The sequence below is a fragment of the Epinephelus moara genome, chromosome 9 (genome assembly GCF_006386435.1).
Source record: "Epinephelus moara isolate mb chromosome 9, YSFRI_EMoa_1.0, whole genome shotgun sequence".
NCBI classification, from domain to species: Eukaryota; Metazoa; Chordata; class Actinopteri; order Perciformes; family Serranidae; genus Epinephelus; species Epinephelus moara.
The window spans coordinates 15,061,769-15,085,868 of record NC_065514.1 but is presented as its reverse complement, the minus strand read 5'-3'; the positions used below and the strand labels follow the sequence as shown (position 1 = coordinate 15,085,868).

Below are 24,100 nucleotides of genomic sequence, written 5' to 3'. Positions count from 1 at the left end.
GTTTGTTACGTTTAATGCTTTTAAACTTTTAATCTATGTAAAGGAACTTTACATGTGTAATAATAGACTTACTTTCTGTCCAGAGCGACGTTCAGCAGTTACGAGCCGTCACGTGTTTTTAGAATCCATCGAGGAGAGAAGTAATCCATCAGGGAAACACTTCTATAAAGTGATAGTTGTACGTTTTATCCACTTATTTCTCAAATACCTAAATAATTATTAACTGTTTTGGAAGCGGCGCTTGTTAGACGGTGGCAGCCATGTTGATTCTGTCGTCCAATCACAAATTGTGTTATTAGATGGTGAAACGCATGTAAACAATGACCGTTGCGAAATAGCGGAGGCGATCCTCAGAGAGTAAATAATGACCAAGATAGTTATCTGTAGTTTACCGAACTAATGACTGATGTGTTTATCTAAAACCCGCAATCCGACCCACATGTTATTTTTTCCACCCAGATCCGAACCCGAGAAAAAATGTTTTTTTAAAAACCACCCGCAAATCAGCTGTTTTTGCGGGTACCCGACCCAGTGCAGGACTCTGCTCTGGATACGTCACCCCGTGTATTGTTCTGATTGGTCGTAGTGTTATCCAATTGCATGCAGTGATATTTTCAAATGCATGCTTGGTGCCGCCCCTCGAGTTGGGTCATTTTCATTACTCATGGCCAGACCCTAAATCTTTCTAGATTTGGGTCTGGATTTCCAGGCTACAGGGGTTGTATATTTCTGGAAAATTGTATTCACAACCTTATCTGAAACTACTTGATGATGAAGTGCCATATTGTCCAAAGCTGTTAGTATTAAATGATGCCACCTCTTTAGGGCTCTCATTTCAACAGATGCATGCACTTTCTGTTGGTCTGACAGCAGCAAAAATATGTTGGTACTTCATTGGCATCCTCTTCATTCTCTCTCCTGGAATCATTGGCTACAATCTGTATTTGATATAGCATATGAGGAAATGTCAGTAACAAGAATGCATAATGCCTAACAATATCAATCATCTGTGCCTGGGTTTCCTTTACTGACATAGAGACTTTTTTGCGCACACCCAATGGGTTATAGACCCTATATGATTATTGTTTTTTTATATGCATTTTTAATTTTATTTTTATATATATATACATTTTTTTATACATTTTGTATTTTATTTTATTTTATTATTTATTTATTTTAACTTATTTTCCTCATTAACTCTTTATTTTCTTCTCCACTTTGAGCCACCAGGGTTGGGGGTAATGCATTGTGTATTTGTACGTGTATGTTGTTTGTTAACTATGTTAAACAATGAAAGGTGAATGGCTGACATGGATCATTTGCAGTGTCTCTCTTTTTTTGTGTTTTTTTTTTTTTTTGGTCTTATATAATTCTCACTTCGTCCCCTGCAGGCCGTATTCTCCTGCTATTCCCAGGATCCCTTGTGTGTCCCCAGAGACTGTACTGCTGGATCAGGTAGGCTTAGCACATGACATGTAGAGGGAGCATTACATTCTGTTAGCATTTGTTTCTTTATCCAGTTAAAGACTGATATCAATTTGTGCAAAAAAAGTGCTCTGATGTTTATTTTTATCTCTTCTTTTGGTGACTTATTTTTTCTGTCTCCTATTAGATTGTCTCGTCTTTTTCTTGTTTCCTCTCTGCCTGTTTCTGTCTATCATTGTGCTGCAGTTTTTATTCCCTTCCCATCTCTTATCTTTTTCTGTCTTAATCTTTTCAGTCATGGTTATTAAACTGCCTCTCAATTTCTCACTGCCTGTCTTTCTTTCTCCCTCTGTGACCTCAGCACACCCCGGTCCCCCTCCCAAAGGAGTATGATGAAGACTCTCTTATCCCGAGCAGTCCGGCTACAGAGACATCAGACAACGTCAGCCCCGTGGCGAGCCCTATCCACACTGGGTCAGCTGATCAAACATTTTGCTTCACGTTAATCCTCATTTCATTTAGGCTAAATGATGTCATTGATTGATGCTGCAAGCCAGGCTCATCGTACTGAAGGGATTTTGGTAAAAGCACAGAATGCTTCCTACAATGCTGGCAAATGGCAAAACATAACTACAAATTCAGTGTTGTTTCCCATTGAATTAAGCCCTGTATTTATACTGTAACTAGGATGATACATAATCATCATGTTCGTCACTTGATCATAAACTATTGTAATTATCCCAATGTGTACACTTTGTTTACAATATTTATGTTGTCATTAAAGTGTTTTCTAACACATTCAAAATGTTAATTTAGTATTTCTGCCTAGTCATAATTTATGCACAGTATAATGAGTCAGCACTCAAAATGCAGAATATAAAGTAAGATGTTAGAAAAGATGAACTCATGAGCAGAGAAGTCACCCTGACACACAAACACACTCACACACACCTGTGTAAAGCAGCCTGTCTAATGCAAGATCAAACAGCATGGGGCTCTTTTTAAAGTCTTTTTATGTCATTCTCGCTGCACATAGTGGCCACTCCAGATGGCCTGTCCTCCCCTGTCATGTCCAGACAATCAAATGAAAAGGGCACCCGCACAGTGAACTGGTGTCTCCTTTATGAATCACTCTGAAACAGACAGAGACCAGATCTAATCCAAACACTGTTGAGTGAATAAACCACAAGTGAATCATCCTTTTGTGTCTCATTCAGCTGAAGTTTCCCCGAGGACAGCCCAATATTGATTGTTACATTTTATATTCATACCCTGTTTTATTTAATGCTAAGTGCATCTTTATAACAACAACAAACTTTAAAGATGATTATGTGATCATCTGAACCTTTTAATTTAATTATCGTATGACTGTTTGGCTCTCAGCTTCCTGGTGAGTTTCATGGTGGATGCTCGAGGAGGCTCCATGCGAGGCAGCAGACACCATGGCCTGCGAGTTATCATCCCTCCTCGAACCTGCACTGCGCCAACACGCATTACCTGCCGTCTGGTCAAGCCTCAGAAGCTGACCACACCTCCTCCGCTGGTGGAGGGGGAGGGGCTTGCTAGCCGTATCATCTCCCTAGGGCCATCAAGTATGCAGTTTCTTGGGTGAGTCAACTTTGTGCTGGTTTATTTACTGTATTTGGAGAGCTTTGAAATACAAGCTGTTTATGTTTAAATTACTTGCTTTGTGTGTGTAAGGCCATATGTGCATTTATGTTGGTAGCAGCTGGCACTCCCTGCAAGCACCATTTATTTTTGGTGGGTAATATACAGGGATCGCACAGTCATGGAAAACCTGAAAAGACATGGAATTTCCCAATCACATTTTCCAGGCCTGGGAAAGTGATGGACTTAGTAAAAATCATTGAAAGCTTTGGAAAAGTCAGGGAATTATGTTGTACGTAATTAATCTGTTGCAGTAATCTTCTGTGATAACCTTTTGCACAGTGTAACATCACAAATTTATTTTCTGTAGCTGTAGCACATAACACGGCTCTAATATGAGTCAGTATGTGAAGTTTTGTTTACCATCACTTACATTTCTGCGTCTCCCTTCGTGTTTGACAGCTAGCTGAAATTATGTCTGAATAGAATTTGAATCTGATATGTTCGAAAAATGCCAGGCAAGTGGAGCAAGAAAAAGATGTATTTTATAGGTCCTGAAAAGTCATTTTACCCATGAAAATGTGCGGGAACCTGAATACAGGAATCAGAATTTTTGTGCTTATATGAAATAAAAAGAATGAAACATTAAGTAAATAAAATGCTTAAACGACAGTTTCTGTTTGACTTCCACTTGTTCAATTTCCCAAAATTTTCATTGTCATCAAGCAAGGGAGTTCAAGTATCTCAGGGTCTTGTTCACGAGTGAGGGTAGAATGGAGCGTGAGATAGATTGGTGCAGCATCTGTAGTGATGTAGGCGCTGCGCCACACCGAGCCAGGAAGCAAAGCTTTTGATTTACTGGTCCATCTACATCCCAGCATGAGATCGCGGATACAAGCAGCCAAAATGAATTTCCTTCGTGGGGTGGCTAGGCTCAGCCTTAGAGATAGGGTAAGGAGCTCGGACATCCAGGGGGGATGCTCGGAGTAGAGCCGCTGCTCCTTCGCGTCAAAAGGGGTCAGTTGAGGTGGTTTGGGCATCTGATCAGGATGCCTCCTGGGCACCTTCCATTAGAGGTGTTTGGGGCATGTCTCACCAGTAGGAGGCCCCGGGGCAGACCCAGAACACGCTGGAGGGATTACATATCTCATCTTGCCTGGGAACACCTTGGGGTCCCCCAGGAGGAGCTGGAAAGTGTTGCTGGGGAGAGGGACTGGGGTGCTATGGTTGGCCTGCTGCCCCCGCGACCTGCAGATGAAAATGGATGGATGGATTTCATTGTCATTAAATTCTAAATTTAGAAAACTGTTTAAAGATAATTAACATGGGGCGTCAGTATCTTAGTGGATAGTGCCATGTATAGAGGTGATGCGTGCTGCAGTGGTCGCGAGCTCGACTCCAGCTTGTAACCCTTTGCTGCATGTCGCCCCCCCACTCTCTCTCTCTCTTCATTTCACACTGTCCTGTCCAATAAAGGCAAAAAACCCAAAAAAAATAATCTTAAAAAAAAAAAGATAATTAACATGCCAGCTGTCAACCCAAACAGAAACTACGTCATTCCAAAATAATCAACAAGTTGATGATTATAATGCCATCTAGTGGACATTAATAGGTCTGTATATCTCAGGGCAATACTGTAAATTATGATATATTCCAACCAAAAACATTGAAACAGAACAACATTGGATATTTTTTTTTTTTTTCTGATAAGGTTACAAAGTCTGTATCTGCCCCTAACCTGATTTTGTAATTCATTTATTTTTGAAACCACTCTATGATGCTTTGTGTCTTGATTATGTTACAACCCGGCTCTTATGCTTCAACACTGACGGGAGACAAGAGTTTAAGAAAGTTAAAAGCTTATTTATTTACAAATTAACGATAAATAACTGAATAAACCTGAATGTCAGTAATCAGTCATGTCTGTGTGTGTGGAAATGTCTGTAGGAAAACCAAAAGACAGAAGAAGGAAGTTTTTGTTGGAGGGTGGTGAGCTTTTATATCATGAAGCACACTGGGCCCAGGTGTGGCTCATGAGGTAACCCTCTGCCTTGTCTCGCATCCTGTAACACAAAGAACAGCCAGGAAAACAGGCACACCCAGTGGAGCTGAGAGGTCGTCACAAGAGGAGAAGAATAAGCGCAAAACCTGATTCTAAACCAGATTTTTAGACTGATTTTTGTTTGTTTCTTTGTTTCTTTTACAGGCCAGTAATAGTAGAAATCCCCCACTTTGCCTCACTGGGCCGAGGGGACCGAGAGCTTGTGGTCCTCCGCAGTGAAAATGGCTCAATCTGGAAGGAACATCGCAATCGCTATGGTGACGAAGTGCTGGAAACTATTCTGAATGGCATGGATGAAGGTCAGTGTGATGGTAATGAATGGCTGTTTGTGAGACCTTGCACTGCTGCAGATGAGTCAGTCTTAATCTTGATGTATGATCCTGGAGCTGCCAAACAAGGGCACAGAGAGACGAGACTATTAAAGGTTGTCTAAGCAACAATACAGAGGAGCATTTTCTCTCGCACTAACATATGTTATTGTAAGCTGGAGTTTGTATGACTCAGTTTGCCTCTATTAGTGGAAGTCTTTACCAGATTACCCTCCCTCTGTCTTTGTGTCTTTCCTCTTCACTCCTTCTCGAGTGTAGACCTGGAGAGTCAAGACGAGCTTGAGAAGAAGAGAATCCGTCGGATCATCTCCACTGACTTCCCCCTTTACTTCGCCGTGGTCTCCCGCATTCAGCAGGAGAGCGATCTGATTGGTCCAGAGGGCGGCCGGTTGACCAGTAAGCTGGTTCCCCATGTCGAGGCCATCTTCCCTGAGACGGCCGTCACCAAGAGAGTGAGACTGGGACTGCAGGTAAGCGTGAGCAGGACTGATGAAGAGAAGACGGAATTGCATATTTAAAAACATGACATGTCCTGTACACCTTTCATAATTGCTTGGGTGTTTGTTATTTTGCTTGTACAACAGAGACAATCTGGTGCTTTAGAGAAATTACTGAGGACAGATGTTTGAATTACTAAACAGCTGACTCTCAGGCTGTGACTCAGTGATCTATGCCAACGTGTTTACCTGTGGTATTTCAGTTTGTGCTGCAGTTGGTCTCCTGAAGTTAAGATTTGACGTATTTCATATCCTGAAGTTAATGCTCTGTCTGTTTGACAAACGACACGCTGAATATGTAAGAGCTGTGCCATCAGTCATCGAGAGTGACGTGTAAGCTGTAACGCTGCCCTGCAGACAGATGCTGTATTCTCTTACTACTGTTAATCTTCATGTTTGAAGGAAGTTCATGAAATGTCGTATGAGTTGTCGCATCTAAAGCCCTGTGATATGCCCTAAAAACTGGTCAGCAGGAATGTAAAGTATGCGTGGTTGTAGCAAATGGATAAAGTATTCAAAAACACTTTACGATGTTAAGGAGAGTGTGTGGCACCGCCTTTTTCCAACCAAGCCCCACCAACTGAGAACAGCAAGATCAAAAAACAGAAATCTCTTTTGTATCGAAACTTTTGCGGGCAATGTTGGCCAAAACCTAAGTTTATCTCCTACATATGAAATATTATGCCGTATGCCCGAGATATCTCCTATGTAGGAGAAAAACTTTTAGGCTCCATTAGGCTGTTTTGAGGATTAAAGGTTCCACCAACTGCAGCATAAACAGAAGGTTTAACCCTCTCAGTTACCCAACTTCCAAAGTCCGCTGTAAAAAATACCGATGCTGTGCAGTGGCGCCGGCAGGATTTTGTTTAATACGCACAAGAAGCACCGTCCGTAGTTGGTTTATCTCAGGGTGCAGCCATCATGCCCTCTGGCATTGGAGAGCCTGCTGCATGTTTACATTGAAAACATGAATTTCAGTCCCTTAATCTATCTGCCTTTCTCTAGCTGACTCACTAGCCAGTAGACCAGTATATGCACGCATGGCAACCTAGACGTTGCAGGCAGGTGGTTCTTGTGCATATGAAATAGAATCCTGCCAGCATGTACTAAGTGGTCTTGCAATAAGTGCTTCAATCTGTTCGGCTTTCTCACTCTCAAAACAGCCCAATTAAACCTAAAAATGTACTTCCTATCAGATATATTGAGATCTATTATGTCTTACGTAGGAGATAATACCTCCTACATAGGAGATAACATATTGAAAATATAGGAGATAAGATAACTTCCTGCACCTAAGTGATAATATCTCCTAGAGGAGGAGATAGAGGAGGAGATACGAGACTGATGGAAAAAATATCTCTGTCCTGTACGTAGAAGATAATATCTCCTACATAAGAGATAAACTGAAGTTTTGGCCAACCTTGCCTGCAAACATTTTTTTCACCTTGCCTCTCAACTGGTTTTCAGGGCCTTTAAGACTTAATGATGCAAAGTTTTACAATATATTACATCGCCCTTCATATATTTGCCAAGAATTAGACCTGAGGAGTATCTCAGCCTGTCACACTGCACCATGTCTGGTGTCTGTCCTGCCGAATGGGAGCTTTTGGCAAACCTGTGGCTGACTGTCACTCATCCAGACCTCCACAGACACACATATGGGAACTTGGCAAACACTCATGCTGACTGTCTCTTTTCACCCAACACCTCCGCTTGGTTTTGTTTTCCATGACAGAGAGATTATGACGGATTATTGGTTCTACATTTCGGTTACTTTGGTCACTTCAGTTTACATTGTCTGTCACAGCACTGATTTGTCACAGCACTGATGTTATTTAAGGAAATTGCATGGGTCTGAGTTTTGCTTTGCCTTATGCTGCTCTGTTTATGTTTTCCTTTTATCCAGCCATTCATCACTCCTCAGTTGCCTGATTTAAGTTGTGAGCCACACTGACCGAGCTGATGCACTGATCTGAGTTGGGTCAGGTGTGAAATATGAATTGGTTGCATGTGTGAGTATGGCTGTGAGTTTCATGTTTCCGTCTATTGCACACGTTATGCTCTGTTTTCTTTTTGTATCCTCCCTTTATTTATATGTTCTGCCTATTTACTATCTTTTTGGATCAGCTATATTTACTGCAGCTTTCATATTGTGTCTGTGCTTAGTTTATGCACCCAGCCTTCTTCAGCTCCATGTCCTTTAAACTGTCTTTTTGGCACCCTCCTTTTTAATAAGCTTCTCCGTCATCACTTCCTCCTCAGGCGCAGCCAATCCCTGATGAACTGCTGACGCGGCAGCTCGGTAACCAGGCGACCTTCAGCCCAGTGGTTACCATAGAGCCACGCCGACGCAAATTTCACCGTCCAATCGGGTTGCGCATCCCTCTGCCACCATCATGGCGGGAGAGTCCTCGGGATGCTGGGGAGGGTGACACCACCAGCTTGCGCCTCCTCTGCAGTGTCATTGGTAGGATCCACTTTGAAGTTGTTCCAAAAGACGTTTGCCAGCTTTCTCTTTAGAGTGATGAGTTTTTCTATTGTTTCGATTTTTTTGGATGTACATAAAATGTGCTGTTAAAGTATGTATGTAGGCATCTGTACCTTGGTTTTCTGGGCATGAATGACACAGCGTTGTTGTTGTGTATCAGGTGGCACAGCTCCAGCTCAGTGGGAGGACATCACTGGAACCACCAAGCTGATGTACGCCCACAACTGTGCCAACTTTACCACCAATGTCTCCGCAAGGTGAGCACCTCAGCAGCAATTCATTACCACTCAGCTTTTCTTCCCCGCTGTCTTGCACACTTCTTATTTCTCTTTTCCTGCCTTACCCAGATTCTGGCTGGCAGACTGTCCACGCACAGCAGAGGCAGTGACCTTTGCCAATTTGCTGTACCGGGAGCTGATGGCTGTCCCATACATGGCCAAGTTTGTTATTTTTGCAAAGATGAATGAAGCACGAGAGGGGCGCTTGCGTTGTTACTGCATGACAGACGACAAGATGGACAAAACACTGGAGCTGCATGAAAACTTCACCGAAGTGGCCCGAAGTCGAGACATCGAGGTCAGCACGGGGGCGAAGGAAAATGTTGCTAAGGTCACACAAAGGGAAAAGTGTTGAGGAAAGCAGGAGGGTTATGGCAACTTCAAATGTAGTTCCCAGACAGGCTCTTTTACTAAAGAATAATTTATACGATATTAAATTAACTGTGGCTGCTCAAATGTCATACAAAAATATAAATTAGAAAAAAGAAGCATGATGAAAAGAAAGACTGCTCACACCACTGCTGACCTTGCTCTCTAAAGCTCTCCATCTTGAGAGGCATGATCCTTCAAGTAAAGAGCTATTTGCAGCACAGAGTAGGAGTTTGTGTCCTATGACATCGATCCACTTCCTGGCTGTTGTACAAGGGTCAAACCCTTCTCAGACTCTGTTGCTGATACAGTGAAAATGGAGCTTTTAACCTTGTTAACATGTCCATAGTGTTTTCTATATGCTGCAAGACATAAGAAAATAAGCAGTCAATGCTGTGGCTGAGCATTTGCGCGTTGGAACTGCAGTGCACCAATGACAGTCTCAAAAACACGGATTCAGACAGCCAGGGTTTGTTACGTCACAAACGTAAAAATACCAATTACATCAGCTTGTGGTGTTGAGCTTTCCATAACACTGACGAAACGACTTGCATCAGAATAAAAGTTAGGGGAAACTACGTATCGGTACTTTGCAAATTAAGTGTGACTTTGACTTCAACTTTTCAGAGCTAGCATTAGAATTAGCAGCACATTATTAGCTGTTTGATAACATAGTCAAGCCAATGGCTCATAATATTTACTTCTGTTTGTGTGTTTGATGAGCAGAATTGAAGGTGAGCAGGTATGCTCGAGCTGCATATTTATTTGTCCACGCATATTAAATAAGGCAAAGGTGTACAGTTACATCAGAGCCTCAAGGTATGAAGGGATTTTTTTCATGGAAAAACTTCTACATGTGTAATTTTGATGAACAGATGAGTTTCTATGCCTCCATGCCAGTGATAGCCTTGGCCGGAGGCATAATGTTTTTAAGTTGTCCATACCTACTTACATCTATTCAGCCCATTTTGTAAACGCGATACCTCAAAGAAAGGCTTGGGGGAATATCTTCAATTTGGCACAAACATCCACTTTGATGAACTGATTAGATTTTGGTGGTCAAAGGTTGAGGTCAGTGTGATCTTGCATCCGTCTCATTTTTGTGAATGTGATATCTCAAGAACACCTTGAGGTAATTCTTTCAAATTTGGCACAAACATTTACTTGGGTTCAAGAATGAACTGAATAGATTTTGGTGGTCAAAGGTCAAGGTCAATGTGATCTTGCATCCGTCTCATTCTCATGTAAGTGATGTCTCAAGAGCACTTGAGGTAATTCTTTCAAATTTGGCACAAACGTTTACTTGGACTCAAGAATGAACTGATTAGATTTTGGTTTTCAAAGGTCAAGGTCAATGTGATCTTGCATCCATCTCATTCTCATAAAAGTAATGTCCCAAGAACAGCTGGAGGTAATTTCTCAAATTTGGCATAAACATTTACTTGGACTCAAGAATGAACTGATTAGAATTTGGTGGTCAAAGGTCACTGTTACCTCACAAAACATGTTTTTGGCCATAACTCAAGAATTTATGCGCTAATTGTGACAAAATATCACAGAAATATCCACTAGGATAAAATGATGAAGTGACGACATTTTATATCCAAAAGGTCAAAGGTCAACTTCATTGTGACATCATAATGTTCTGCAAAAACAAAACACTTTTCTCACCATTATTCAACGTCATATCTTAGAAACAGAAGGGGACACATTTGGTCAGATACTGAATTGGTGACACTAATCTTGGGTGCCCATCTTAAAACTGTGCTGATTGTATAGATCATCTGTGCTGCCGGGGAGAAGATGTGTGTGAAGCATCCATGTTTTCGAAGACTTGACTGGTTCACAGAGGCATACAAATGCAAAGGGGTTATTCTAGTCAAGGGTTGAATCAATACCAGGAGAGGAACTTTACCATTTTGTGATACTTCCCACAGCTGATGGAGGGCATGCCGCTGCACCTGGAGTGTTCTGGGAACCTCGTGCCCATCAGGAAGGCCACGCAGCAGCCTCGCAGCTTCAGCTTCCAGGCCTTCAGAGATAACAGGCTGCCCGTCTCTGTCAAGGTCTGTCTTTATCTGACCGTTCATATGCCTGCTCTTCTGTCACTCGCTACGTATTCATACAGTACTGTGGTTTTGTTTGTTCAGTCGTTGAATTCAGTGTGTCAAGGAGCCTCTCGCCAGTTAGTCAGTGTCCCTCCTGAGCACCCACCCGCTGTTCACCCAAACAACCCGTTGGTACGGTGGTTTCTGTGTGCTTCTGTGTCATTTCTATCAGGCAGCCTCTCAGTTTGTCTCATCATTAGCATGTTAAGGTTTAGATAGCAGCACAGCGCTGTGTACTCTGCACTCATTCAACACCACAGCAACACCACACTACGACAGTTAAATACACCTGAAAAACAGTGACATTAGTATAGAGACGTAACAACACTAAGAAAAGTTAAGACAGTTAATTAATTTCATTACATATTCATACAATATAAAGGTATTTTGATATGATATTGATACATGTCTTGATCTGTGTATGTCTGTCAGTCAGTCCATTCTTCTTTGTGGATTTCAAATCATCTTTGTCAAATAATTCTTTCTAAATAATTGACAAGTTAAACCAAATTTGTCCCCGATTTTTGTGGGGGGTTTTCTATTTTGATGAAATGTGTAATAATAAACACCATCATGATATGTAATGGTACACTTTTTTAAGTGTGCCCCTTTGGTTTCAGATGCATCAGCGTAAAATTAGTCCTAAATGTCATTTCTTTGTCTCTTTTTACATTCTGCATTTTATTGATGTTGTTTAAACCCCCTCTCTTGCACAGATAACTTGTTTTCATACTGTGTGTGCTTTTTGGTGTCTGTCGTCGATTATCATATTCATGTAAAGTTTTTATTTGTACGTTTTATTTGATAATCCATCTGTTTGTCCATCAGTGTCTTCTTTCTGTGTCTCTGTCAGTGTGACACACACTACTGTTCAGTATCAGCTAGACCACTTTGATAAATATCTAGTCATTACGGTGTAGCCGAGCAACAAACAACTTACCTATCTACCTGTCGACTCTCGTGGGTAATTGTTTGCATGTCCTGTGACTCCCTCACTTTCTTTGCCTGCCTTCCTATCTTGCGGCCTTGCCTGTCTGTACGTGTCTGTCTCACTGTCTCTCTTTCTCTCTCTCACGGTCACTCTGTAACTGTCTGGTCTGACAGACGTCCAGGTAAAATGTGCAGGTAAATCTCTCCCTCTCGCCTGCCTGTGGACTGCTTCCATCCCTGTTTCCCCCTGCTTCTCGTCCCATGTTACTGCGCCACATGCTCGAGACACTGTGGAGGGCGCTAATACCCATTCTGATCTGTTTTTCTTCCTCCCTCTCCTCTCTCTTGCTCTGTTTCACTCTCTCCTTTTCTCACATGCTCTGCCTCTTAACCTGTCTCTTACCTTCACTTCCTTCCTTGCTCCATCTCTCTTTGCTCACCCCTTCTCTCTTCCATTCCTACCATCTGGTTTCATCTTTTTCCTCCACGCTCTCCCTCCATATTCTTCTTCTTCTTCTCTCTTTCTGTCTCTTCTTCTCTCTGTCTGACATTTCTCTACGTTAGGTCAGAGATAGTAACAAGGATGCCACTGGGTTTTTGTCCTTTCTGCGGAAGTGCACCAAGTACGAGGACACACAGCACGTACTGTGTAACCTAAACATAACCATGCCACCCTGTGTCAAGGTACGGACTTGCTTGCAAACACCTCCCCACAAGATCACATACACAAACTTTTGTTCTTGAATTTCCCTAGAAATCCATCTGCTTGATGAGACAGAGGTTGCTACGTGACATGCTCCGATTTAAGAAGTCAGTTTTTCTTACATTTCTCTTTAACGTATAACACAACCGCTACATTATGTCTTGCTTACCAAGTGTGATGTCTGAGGTGGGAGTAAAGCCATTACTCACCATATCTGATTGGCTAGAGGACAGTAAGACTCTACTGTATATTCTACTAATATACAATGGAGAAACTCGTTTGATAATGTGGCTTGTTCAATATTTGAAATGCTGAGTAGCTGTAGTAGTTCGAAATGTGCACAATATCAACCAATCTCTGATTTCATGTAAACTGAAAGGGATTATTTCTGCCAAATAAATAGCAGTACTGCACACATACTGTCAGCTCTTTCTCATTCCCAGGTCGTCAAATACTAATGCATTGTCATGCCTTGTAGCGTGTGATACAGACGCCAAAGGCCCCCTTTGGAGTCTCTAAGAGACACACTGGGCTTTCAGCTAACTCCAATGTAAATGCATCTGCAGCAATATTTGACACTCAGAGCAACTGACGTAGTATAAAGAACTACAAAGTCTGTGTAGGGAAGGAGGGAGGAGTAGTGGATGGGTCAAACAAACACAGACTTTAACCCAGGACAAGGCTGTTCTTGTCCCATGTGAAAACAAAAGTCAGTGTTGTTTCAGTGTCACATTTTGTAACTTATATCCATCTGTCGCGTACTGATGTCACTCATGAGGTATTTAAGTCATGTTACTCACTTATTTTAACCTGAAACGTGATGTTTTTTTCTAAACCTAACCAAGCAATTTGTTCCCTGGACCTAACCACAAACATTATCGTATTGTCGTTGTTGCTACCATGACGTCACCCATTGGTTTGTGGACTACCGTTTTGAAGCCTACAGTTTGTCAGTTAAGCCATTGCAGTCTTGGTTTTTTCGAGCTAGCAGTGACTATATTTGGACAAGAGACTGGAGCTGTGGAGAGAATAACATCTGCAGACAGCCTGGCCCTTAATTGTGCGTACCTTTAAGCCTTAGTAAAATGTAAATGAGTGAGTTTTAAAAAAAATCATCCCTCATACAGTTGTCATGAATGTTGTAATTAGCTTAAGAGACCAAAACAGCTTTTTGTAACAGGTTGTAAACATGTTTATTTATGCTGTAAAGTTGAGCATTTAAAAATGGGGGGTCTATGGGCACTGACTTGCTTCTGGAGCCAGCCTCAAGCAGCCATTCAAAGAACTGCGGTTTTTGGCACGTCTGTGTCAGCTTCAGCAAGTTTAACCCAACAGACAAGTGTGCGTCACATCTATAAGTAAAGGGTCTCTGTCCTAGAGATGCCAAAGGGTGCCTTCAGCGTCAGTATCACATGCCAGTGGCACAAGAGAGCATCAGAATTTGACAACCTAGAGAACTTATCAATACAGTAAAAACATAGGTGATTGTTATTGTGATGTCATTTATCATCTACTGGTATGCACTAAAATTAAATTCTGTTTGGAGAAATGAAAAGTAAAACTGTGTGCAGTCATTCTTAACCCATTTAACATTAACTTTTGTAACCACAGAGCAGTCTTTTTGAAAATGTCCAAAGTGACCAAGAAGATGAAACTTCTATTGATACACATAGTGTGTGCTCATATTTATTGTGCCACCAGTTCGCCAGAGCTTTATAAAGTGCTAATGTCCTGCAGACCAAACAGTGGCCTGCAGGACATTAGCGCTAAAAGGCTCAAAAGTGCAACATTAATGACACTTCTAATGTTATTTTGTTGTTTGTATTTATTTTTCAGGTTGTTGGAAGTGAGGAGCGCAGACGAACCTTAACCCCCCTCGCCCTGAGGGAACGCTACAGCGCACTGAACGAGCCTGGTGTGGGTGAGTCCTTCGCTGCCCGACCTTCAGCCCTCTCCTGATTTATTGACAGTGGAGACGGGCACTGAATGTTGCACCGCCCCTTTACCCACAACCCTTTGCTTCCCACTCTGCCCCCTCTATTTTCCCCCTATCTGTCTCGCGTGCACGCATGGCACAAAGACTGAGCCTTGGATGCAATGCACTGCTCTACAGTACGCCCCAGAGTCCTTTGCAGTGCAGTTAGAGGAAATCATATTGAATGTGCGACCAAAAGATGAGCAGCCGTCCCCAGCGTGGCCCAGAATGGCACCATGGCACATGGCAAATCAGCCTTTATGTGTGTCGAGTGTCCTGGTAGCTATGACAACAGATGAATGACCTCTGTGATTGGTTTGCATGGCGCTAGTGTCTCCACTGCGATTTCCAATGGCATGGCAGCAGATACTGTTAGCATTAGCACTGTAGCTTAGCACTGGGAATGGGCAGGACCTCGCAGTGGAGCTAGACAGAGGAGCCCTCACACTGATTGGCCTGTGGTAAACGAACAGAGTCAAGATGGCCGCTTTGGTTGGTTTAAACGTTGCTGATGGCGGGTGGTGGGTTGAAGAGGAAAGGCCTTTTCTGTCTATCACACAGCGCTGCTACACTGCACCTCAGTCCCTCTGTAATGGTTTCTGAATGCTACTTTGATTGGTGGGACTAGCACCTGAATGAACCCCAAATTCTAACCTGCCCTGCCCATATGGTGTGTTAACCCTGAAGGTTATTTGGACAGAAACAATGTTGTGGGTATTGCTTATTTCCTTCAACAGAGCAATGCATTTGCTGAGGTGAGTATTGCTATTAGCATTAGCAACACTTAAGCAACTCAAGTCAATGACAAGGGCACAGAAGATTTATTAAAATCAAAAAGAAAATAGCAACTGTAGTATTTGAGTATTATGAATAACACACATTTAGATGGTCCAGAGTTGATATGATCTGTCCACTAAATCCCAAACTATTGTTACTTCATCATCAGCTGGACTGTCTAAATAAATCCTGACTCAAACATGCTCTACTTAATTTAATTTAATCACAGTCAGGGGTACAGTCTCCTAGATAAAGTAAATCTACAGATATTTGTCACATGGCAGCGAGCTTCTAATTTGGCTGCTTTTTCTTTTCTCATTTTAGCCACAGTGAATGCCATGGAGAGGACTGAGATCAAGATCAACATCATATCTGAGCAGCTTGGTTTGAGCTGGGCAGGTTAGTCGTTTAAAAGATCAAATGAGCTACGAATCGTCTGTATCTGTCTGTTGTTGTGTGTATCTTTTTATCTACTCTACTGTCCGTTTGTCAGAGTTGGCACGTGAGCTACAGTTTGGTGTGGACGACATCAACAGGATTCGTGTGGAGAATCCCAACTCCCTGCTGGACCAAAGCTCCGCCCTGCTCAACCTGTGGGCCAGCAGAGAAGGCAAAAGGGCCAAGAGTAAGTCTGACACTGCTGTACATTGTCAGAAACTAGCTACAAATAGCTAATGTTAGCTACTTCAGTATTGCAGTATTCATTTAGCAGTGCATGTAAACTGCTGTAAGTTACAGACGTTGATTCCTGCAGGATTGTTAAGTATAAATTGCAACACAAAAATACTCGTGTGTGTTGTAATCAGAGCTCTGCTACTTGTTGTGGTAGACGGTCTGACCATGAATACGTTTTAGTGCATGTGAGTTCCATCTGTGTATCCTACTTGCTAATTTCCACTGCTCTACACTGCACTCATACACCAGTTATAGCTGAGTTTGAGACAGTGTAGTGCCCACCCTCAGGTTTACATTGTTAGCTCTTTCAGCACTGTTGCTGTAGTTAGCACTGTTAGTGACAAGCCACCATCTCAGCCACTTTCATGTTAAGAGCCATGTGCACACAACCTCTGAATCATAGATACACTCTGAATATGGTGTAGAGCTCCTTTTACATTTTTTGACTCTGGCTGTCTACACGAATAATGCTCTCTGACTTGTGATCTTTCTGAACTTCCCTGTCCTCGTGCTCACACTTCCCGTTGGTCTCCCTCTCTTTGCTATCTGTCTTCGACCCCGCTCCCTGTGTTTCCTTCTCAGTGGAGAGTCTGTACACTGCTCTGAGAAATATAGATCGAGCAGACATTGTCACATCTCTGGAGGGTCAGGCTCCACAGCCAGCGCCCGGTTCATTAGAGGAGGGTGCCTGTCGAATTAGCGACCGCGACTCCACCCTGCTGTCCCCCAGTGTCCTCAATGGTAAGACACACAAACACATCAAACATCACATAAGATGCACTATATCCTTGTGAATGAACAGTGAATTACCCCACTACATTCAGTCTTAAAATTAGCCTAACACTTTGTTTAAAGCCAGTGAAACAATCTGTCACTAAGGTGGTATCATTTGACTTTTTTCTGTAGCAAGTTATGGATCAGTTTCTGTTAAGAATGAAAGTATTCCCCATTCAAGACATTTTGAGGGTGATTATAAGATGAAATAAATACGGAATGAATCCTCAGTATTTTCATGTTTGATTGTCCCATTATGATCTGTAACGATCAGAAATGGAAAGTTTAAAGGAAGTTCCTGCTTCAGCAGAATTTGGAAGGAAAGTTAATTAGAGGTTCGGGAAATCCAGTTGCCAAGTACAGTATTTCAGGGTTCCCACAGATGCTTAAAAAGTCTTAAAATGGGGCGGCCACTAGCTCACCTAGTAGAGCAGGCGCCCCACGCACAAAGGCCATGGCCTTGCCACAGAGGCTGCAGGCTCAATTCCTCGAAATCTCAAAATAATTGGTAACATCTATTTTTTAAAATGCACAAATGCCTCTCCTGTGATGTCATCACATCAGGACACACTCGTTTTACTGTCTACTACTGTCTGCTCACTAGCTGTCACTGTGCCCTACGAGGCTCGGTCTATTTTATGCAAAAGGTTTTTCAAAGTCAGCATGATGGGGATTGAGGCACAGTGAGAAACACAAAATCGCCAAGAAAACTCGCCAACATCGGGAGGTATTTCCCAGCTCAGTTCTCCCCCCGTCCCTGTCTTATTTCTTTTCGTTTTGGTCTTCAATTTCATTCTGAGTTGCATTTAAAAAGTGTTAAATCTAAGTTGCCTTAAGCTGTAGGAACCCTGTATTTGGTGTACTTGGTAATATGTGCATATATATATTTATAGGGAAGTCAGTGGTTAAAAAGGACTTTCAAAAAATACTTTTAAAAAACCTTGTTATACTATGGTGATTAAAAATTACAGCGATTCTACCCTTATTTTACAATTATTCGTCAAGGATTTATTTACTCAAACACTTTTACTGTAAACAAATGTAGACTATTGGTCAGCAGGTATAGTCAACACAGCTAAACATCTGAGACAAAATTCTCCAGCTCAATAAGGTGAGCTGTTGTCCTTATTTACTTTCCACCTCTGAAACCCTCCCTGCTTCCCTTGAGTGTGGGTAACAGCCATTTTGCCTTGTTTCTGTTGCTCCACAAGAGGTCACGGACACAAGGCCACCGCGCCTAGTGCACAAGCCACGAGTTATTAGACCCCCGTTTTTCAGAAGGGGTAAGTTGAAGGGAACTCGGGCTGCATGGTGGTTTGCTGCTCATGACGTGTACATGATGATGATGATGATGATGATAATGAATCTCAGATGGTGTTTTTGAGGTCTGAGGAATGGTGTCATTCTCCCACCATGAACCCAGCGTTTTGCAGCATGCACTAACACCGCCTCTGTGCATTCCTCACCGGGGCACAACTCATTTATTTTCAGTTACACTTTTTCCCACACCTCATACTCGAGCCCTGAACATGATGGTTCTTATTCCTCTTACACAATATGAGAAACGAGGGTAACTCCCTTTTCCTACCACTGACGGGATTTTTAAAGTAACGTGGACATTTCAGCGCTGAACACTTTACACATTTCCTATTTTTAATCAAGGCTGTTTGAGATTGTTTCGTTGACATGTGTGTACGTGTGTCTGTGTGAATGTGTGCACACATACATGCATGTGTGTGTGCATACATGTGTGTCTGGGATGGATACACTAGGCAAAAGTGGCGCTAGTACACAGATGATAGTGTGCTCTGGGCCTTCATACCTTGTTTCTATCCCTCCTTCTTTCTTTCCGTCTGTCTTTGTCTTCCTATCCCTGAGAACAAGACAGAATACAAGCTTGACTGACTGCGGACATGTTCCAGCAGTCTTTAAGATTTTGTCTTCTGCTCAGGACAGTCTCTCTCCGTCCTACTTTCAGTCTGTCTCTGAATCTATGACATGTCATATCTGCTGCCCAGCCGCCCTGCTCCTCCTCCTCTTCCCCCCCTCTCCTGCTCTTCTTCCTCACAGCTCTTCCTGTCCGACCTCTGACCTCATATGACCTCATGTTGACCTCTGGGCCTCCTCCTTCTCTTGTCATCTTATTTTCCCGCGCTCCTCCCTCGTTCAGTCGAGCGGGGACCCTCTCTCAATCCTCCTCTCTCAATCCAGCTCTGTGTGTGTACTACAGTTTGTGCATGTGCATGCTGCATGCTTTGCTGTATTTGTTTGTGTGTGTGTGTGTGTGTGTGTGTGTAAGTTTGTGTGTGTGTGAGTGTGTTCAGACCTGGGCTTTAGTTAAAAGTAGCAGAATTTGCTATTTATTCAAAAGAAAATCACTTTTAGTTTAATTAAGCTTGCAAGGATTTAATGTGTATGAATATTATATCTTGTTTTCACACACAAAGTGTTTGTAATGCCTTGCAAGAAAAATAAGGCTCAGTTTAATACTTTAAATATGTAAAAAAAAAAAAAAAAAAAAAGAATCTTTAAATACATTTTTACCCAGGTCTACTCAGATTTTTGTCCGTACAGTGACTTGGACTTGTGAGTCGGGACTTTCCTGAACAAAATAAAGTTTGCTGTTTTGGATCCTGACATCGTTATGTGCATGGCATGCTTTCAATGTATGAAGTTTTCTTCACACTGTAAAATGTTTTCTCTGTTCTATGGGTGTATTTCGGTCTTGTTTTTAATGCTATATTAACAAACAAATGTTTATTTTTTTTCTTTACCTGTTAAATAAATGGTGTGTTATTTAATACTACACTGTAACACATGGTCAGCTGCGTCGCAAATAATGTTCAACGTACAGTGTTGCTGTGACGTGTCTTTCATTCATGGGCAAAACTACTAGCTGTAAATTATTCTCCATAGTTTGTACACATTTTTCTCTTATTTTATTTATATATACTCAAAATTTCAACATTAAAATCAAGCTACATTCAGATATTTAAATTTTAATGAACTACGTTTTGCCCAAGTCTGATGACAGAGTCACTGTTAACATTGTCTGAACGTTATCTGCCAGCAGGGATGATGCTGTGAGGTGTGTTTGTGTATTGGTTTGGGTGTGTGTGACTCTTTCTAAAAGTGTGTGTCCTCATCTGTATGTTAATGTGAGTGCAGTATCGTGTGTATGTGTACGTGTGTGGTGCGTGTACAGTGGTAACATAAGTAGCGTGATGTGCAGTGTGTTGTCTTTGTTTTTTCATTTGTTGTTTTTTTTATTTATTGTGCCATGACAATCTGTGGACTTTAATTTGTGCTTCACTACATCCTGTGCCTTTGACACCCGTGTGTGTGTGTGCGTGTATGTTTTGTGTTTAAATAGCAGGAGTGAAGGGAAAGGCTAACCCAGATTCATCTAACTCATCCTAACTCTCATTTCTAATTCTGACTCATTCCTCTCTGCTCACCTCATTCTGGCGCTGCATCTCATCACCCTGGCCCTGTACCATCCCAGAAACACACACACATGCTTACTCACATGTTAGTCCATTAGTGCAAAATCTCTGACAGACAATGACTTGCACAGTAAAGCAGTATTTCACCCATTAAAACCCATTTTTGCTGGTCAGAGTTATTATGGATTTCCAGTAGTTTTTAGCTACATGACTCTATTTACAACAGTTTGACTTGCTGTGACATTTTAATTATGGTAGAACAGATGCTGGTAAAATTCACCTAATCTGCATTTTGACCTGGAGGCTTTTAAAACCTGAGAATAGAAAAATGCACATATTGGCAGGTCTGGTGAGGAAGGCTTTGCTATATTGTTCTACTCAATAACTTTTTTTACCATAGCTTGCTGTCTTGCCCAGGTTTCCCTTGTAAAAGAGATCGTTGATCTCAACTGGACTTACCTGGTTGAATATAGGTTAAATAAAAGAAATAAATCATAGCTTGACTTTAACTACTTATTGAATGCATACATTTTTAGTTCTATCTTCAAAAAACACAAAAGCTATGCTGAAAAATTAAAAGAAATGACAGTGCGTCGAACGTCTCTGAGGGTTTAGTCGTCATGCTTAACTATTAGGTTAATCACGGACAGTGTCCAGGTAGAAAATCCTCTTACTTTCTGTTTACACAGCTGCACATTACAGCAGTTTCCATACTGAAACGTTCTGATGGATGTAATTTTATAAAAGTCATAATTTCTTAGAGAGGATTCTTTGTGATTATACTCACAGGCGTAATCCTTATTCCTTCAGAACCATAATCAAAGTACAAAAAAGCTGTTTTTTAAAAGAATGGGATTGAGAAATATAGCTTTAGTCGATGTGCTGTATTTCATCGGACAAATGAGCTGAAATGATTTGATTCCTACAAACAAATCTCCTTTGCTTGTTTTTGAACTTTCTAGTTAAGATAAGGACAAGAAATACCAAGTATGTTAGCTCTGGATTACAATAAGCTGAACAATTTGTCAAAACTGCCCGCAAAGGATAGTCCCAAAACGTAAGGTTGTGCATTATACCTAAGGTGTTCTTTAAGAGCCTCATCTCAGCCGCACTACAATAAAGACTCTACTTAACTTTCAGATGTTTGTGGTTTTACCCTGTCAACCTGACATGCAAGGTGACATCACACCTCGGTGCTTCACTTGCTTAAAAATTTTGCACTCCAAATTGGATCATGGCTCTGAAGCAGAACACATCCTAACTTTGATTTTAGGTGATTTACTGCTTTACTGTTCAATTTCACCTTATTTCATTCATCTGATCTCATTGATGCAACAATTTAAGTTAGTTAGAGTAAAAAGGCAATCCCCAATCCAAACTGGTCACGTGTACAAAACTGTGAGAGAACTACCATCTTTAAATGTCACTAGAGAACACATGGGTTACAATCTCTATTAAAAAAGTATATTTTGATACTAAATATGAGTCAGTATTTATTTTTAAATAGTTAGGCATTTCACCATGTCTTTATGTTGACCTTAGATATTAGATAATGAACAAAAATTCTACTCAATCAAATTATTATAAGGGAACAAAAGAAGAAACACCAGCTATCAAAAAGAAATGCACATCATAAGAATCCAGTAAACATATCAAAAGACTGAACATAATGACATTTAAACTCAGTTAAAAGAGCTCTTAAATGTATAAATACAACTTTTGCGATGAATTTAAATCACATTATCATATTATACTGTAGCATATATTTGTTTTATCCTAAAATTATTAGTGAGTTATCAAAAATGACCATAGAATAATCAAAAATTACAAATGAATGGTCAGAAATTACAGCTGAATTAGTAAAAATTATGTCTGAATTATTAAAACTTATTGAAATGGATATAATGAACTGAATATAATGTGTGTCTGTGTAGTTGAAAGTGTGTTTGTGTGTGACCTTGTGTATTTTTCCAGTGTTGTTGCGATGACTTGTCGTGATAATGGACTCAAAGTAAAACAAAAATTGATGGTCAAGCACCCAGCAGTGTGTAAAAAGTATTTTGTTAATACATGAATTTAATGAATAAAACAAAAATGGTGGAATAATGTTTGTTAGCCCAACAATATAATTTATTCATTTACAATTAATTCATTAAAATCTCTTAAATCTTATTGTAAGAAGCTCAGCAGGAAAACATACAAGAATACATGCTGGAAAAAATGACCCCTTCAGCTTAGAATAAAATGGAGACTAAGTTGTAAAAAAAAAAGTCTTAAAACATTGTCTGATGTTTGTGTACATATTTATTACTGTGTGTGTCTGTGTATGAGTGAGTGTGTGTGCGTGTGTGTGTGTGTGTGTGTGTGTGTACAGTGACCTTTATTTGGATGCTCAGGATGCAGACACACACATGCATGACTCTGACAATGCAAGAGTAACAGTAACTTGCATTTTGCTCTGCAGAATCTGCAAGGTGCTGCTGACTCCCAGTCAGGACGGTGTGACAAGGGTTGGAACGATAATAGCTGCAGATGTTTTATTACAGTTTGATAACTTCATTTAACAGGCTGTCTAGAATATTTTGTCAGTCCTGGAAAAAGTACAGCACCCAGCCTCTGCCTTGATTGGTCAAAACCAATAGTTACCGAAAGATAAACAAATTTAACATGCTTTTTGAAACTAAACATATCTGTGATGGCCAGATTTCAAATGTACAGTACTTCCTTTATATATTGAAATTTCATTAATGGCTGTATGTGAGTGCAACAGCTGTCATAGACGTCTTCGCTAACGTTGCTGCTTAATGAACTTGAATTTCAATCAGGATACTAATATCCAATTGGAGTACTTTCCTCAGACGTTAGTGTGTTAGTAATGATAACTTTATATCGTGCCAACCCCACAATCAAAATGCTGTATAACTCTAGACTCACCTTTTTCCGCTTACCAAGGAACACAGTGAATGTTCTGCAGATTCACTTTCCTACACCAGAGTCCTGCACCATTCACCTCACAGACAGTGGGTGATGCACCAAACCCCCTTGACCCCCACCTCACTCTTACTGCTGTGTCCCAATGACAAAAACCTGAAGTGCCACAAATATCAATTAGACAACATTAGAAAGACAAAGGAAGCTGATTTCAAAGTGAAAGACAAGTATTTGTCTTGTGCTTCACCTAAAACTGAAAGTACAAAACATTCTGGCTGGGACTTATTGGAGTCAGATTACTGGTTCATCATATCTTTTTTCACACCTAAAGAAATACTTCATCCTCCAGATGACCATTTGAATATCAATTACTCACCCTGTGTAACATTTAATTCGTGAAGAAAACTATTTTTCTCACATGCCCCCGGTGATTCTCGATGAAGTCATCGGCCAGAGTGTTTCACAACAGCAAAACTATATCAAAAATATCTGTTTGCAAACTCTCACACAACTTGTGCAGTATAATCCGTCTCGTCGTCCTCCACTTATCCGGGTCCGGATCGCGGGGGCAGCAGCCTCAGCAAAGAAGCCCAGACAGTCCTCTCCCCAGCCACTTCCGTCAGCTCTTCCGAGGGAACCCCGAGGCGTTCCCAGGCCAGCCGGGTGATGTAATCCCTCCAGAGTGTCCTGGGGCGGCCCCGAGGTCTCCTCCCAGTTGGACATGC

At 41.3% G+C, this 24,100-nt stretch overlaps 1 protein-coding gene across 1 annotated transcript in view; it reads left to right on the top strand.

Annotated features, from left to right (window-relative positions):
* Positions 1 to 24,100, top strand: part of ank1b (ankyrin 1, erythrocytic b) — a 110,587-nt gene that overhangs the window by 76,238 nt on the left and 10,249 nt on the right. The window contains exons 25-39 of the mRNA XM_050053050.1: positions 1,392 to 1,455; positions 1,787 to 1,899; positions 2,809 to 3,033; positions 5,240 to 5,394; positions 5,683 to 5,894; positions 8,184 to 8,388; positions 8,570 to 8,666; positions 8,757 to 8,985; positions 10,994 to 11,122; positions 12,659 to 12,778; positions 14,634 to 14,718; positions 15,874 to 15,948; positions 16,043 to 16,174; positions 16,807 to 16,965; positions 18,210 to 18,281. Of these exons, the coding sequence (XP_049909007.1) occupies positions 1,392 to 1,455; positions 1,787 to 1,899; positions 2,809 to 3,033; positions 5,240 to 5,394; positions 5,683 to 5,894; positions 8,184 to 8,388; positions 8,570 to 8,666; positions 8,757 to 8,985; positions 10,994 to 11,122; positions 12,659 to 12,778; positions 14,634 to 14,718; positions 15,874 to 15,948; positions 16,043 to 16,174; positions 16,807 to 16,965; positions 18,210 to 18,281 (2,072 nt within the window). The remainder of the gene's footprint in view (positions 1 to 1,391; positions 1,456 to 1,786; positions 1,900 to 2,808; positions 3,034 to 5,239; positions 5,395 to 5,682; positions 5,895 to 8,183; positions 8,389 to 8,569; positions 8,667 to 8,756; positions 8,986 to 10,993; positions 11,123 to 12,658; positions 12,779 to 14,633; positions 14,719 to 15,873; positions 15,949 to 16,042; positions 16,175 to 16,806; positions 16,966 to 18,209; positions 18,282 to 24,100) is intronic.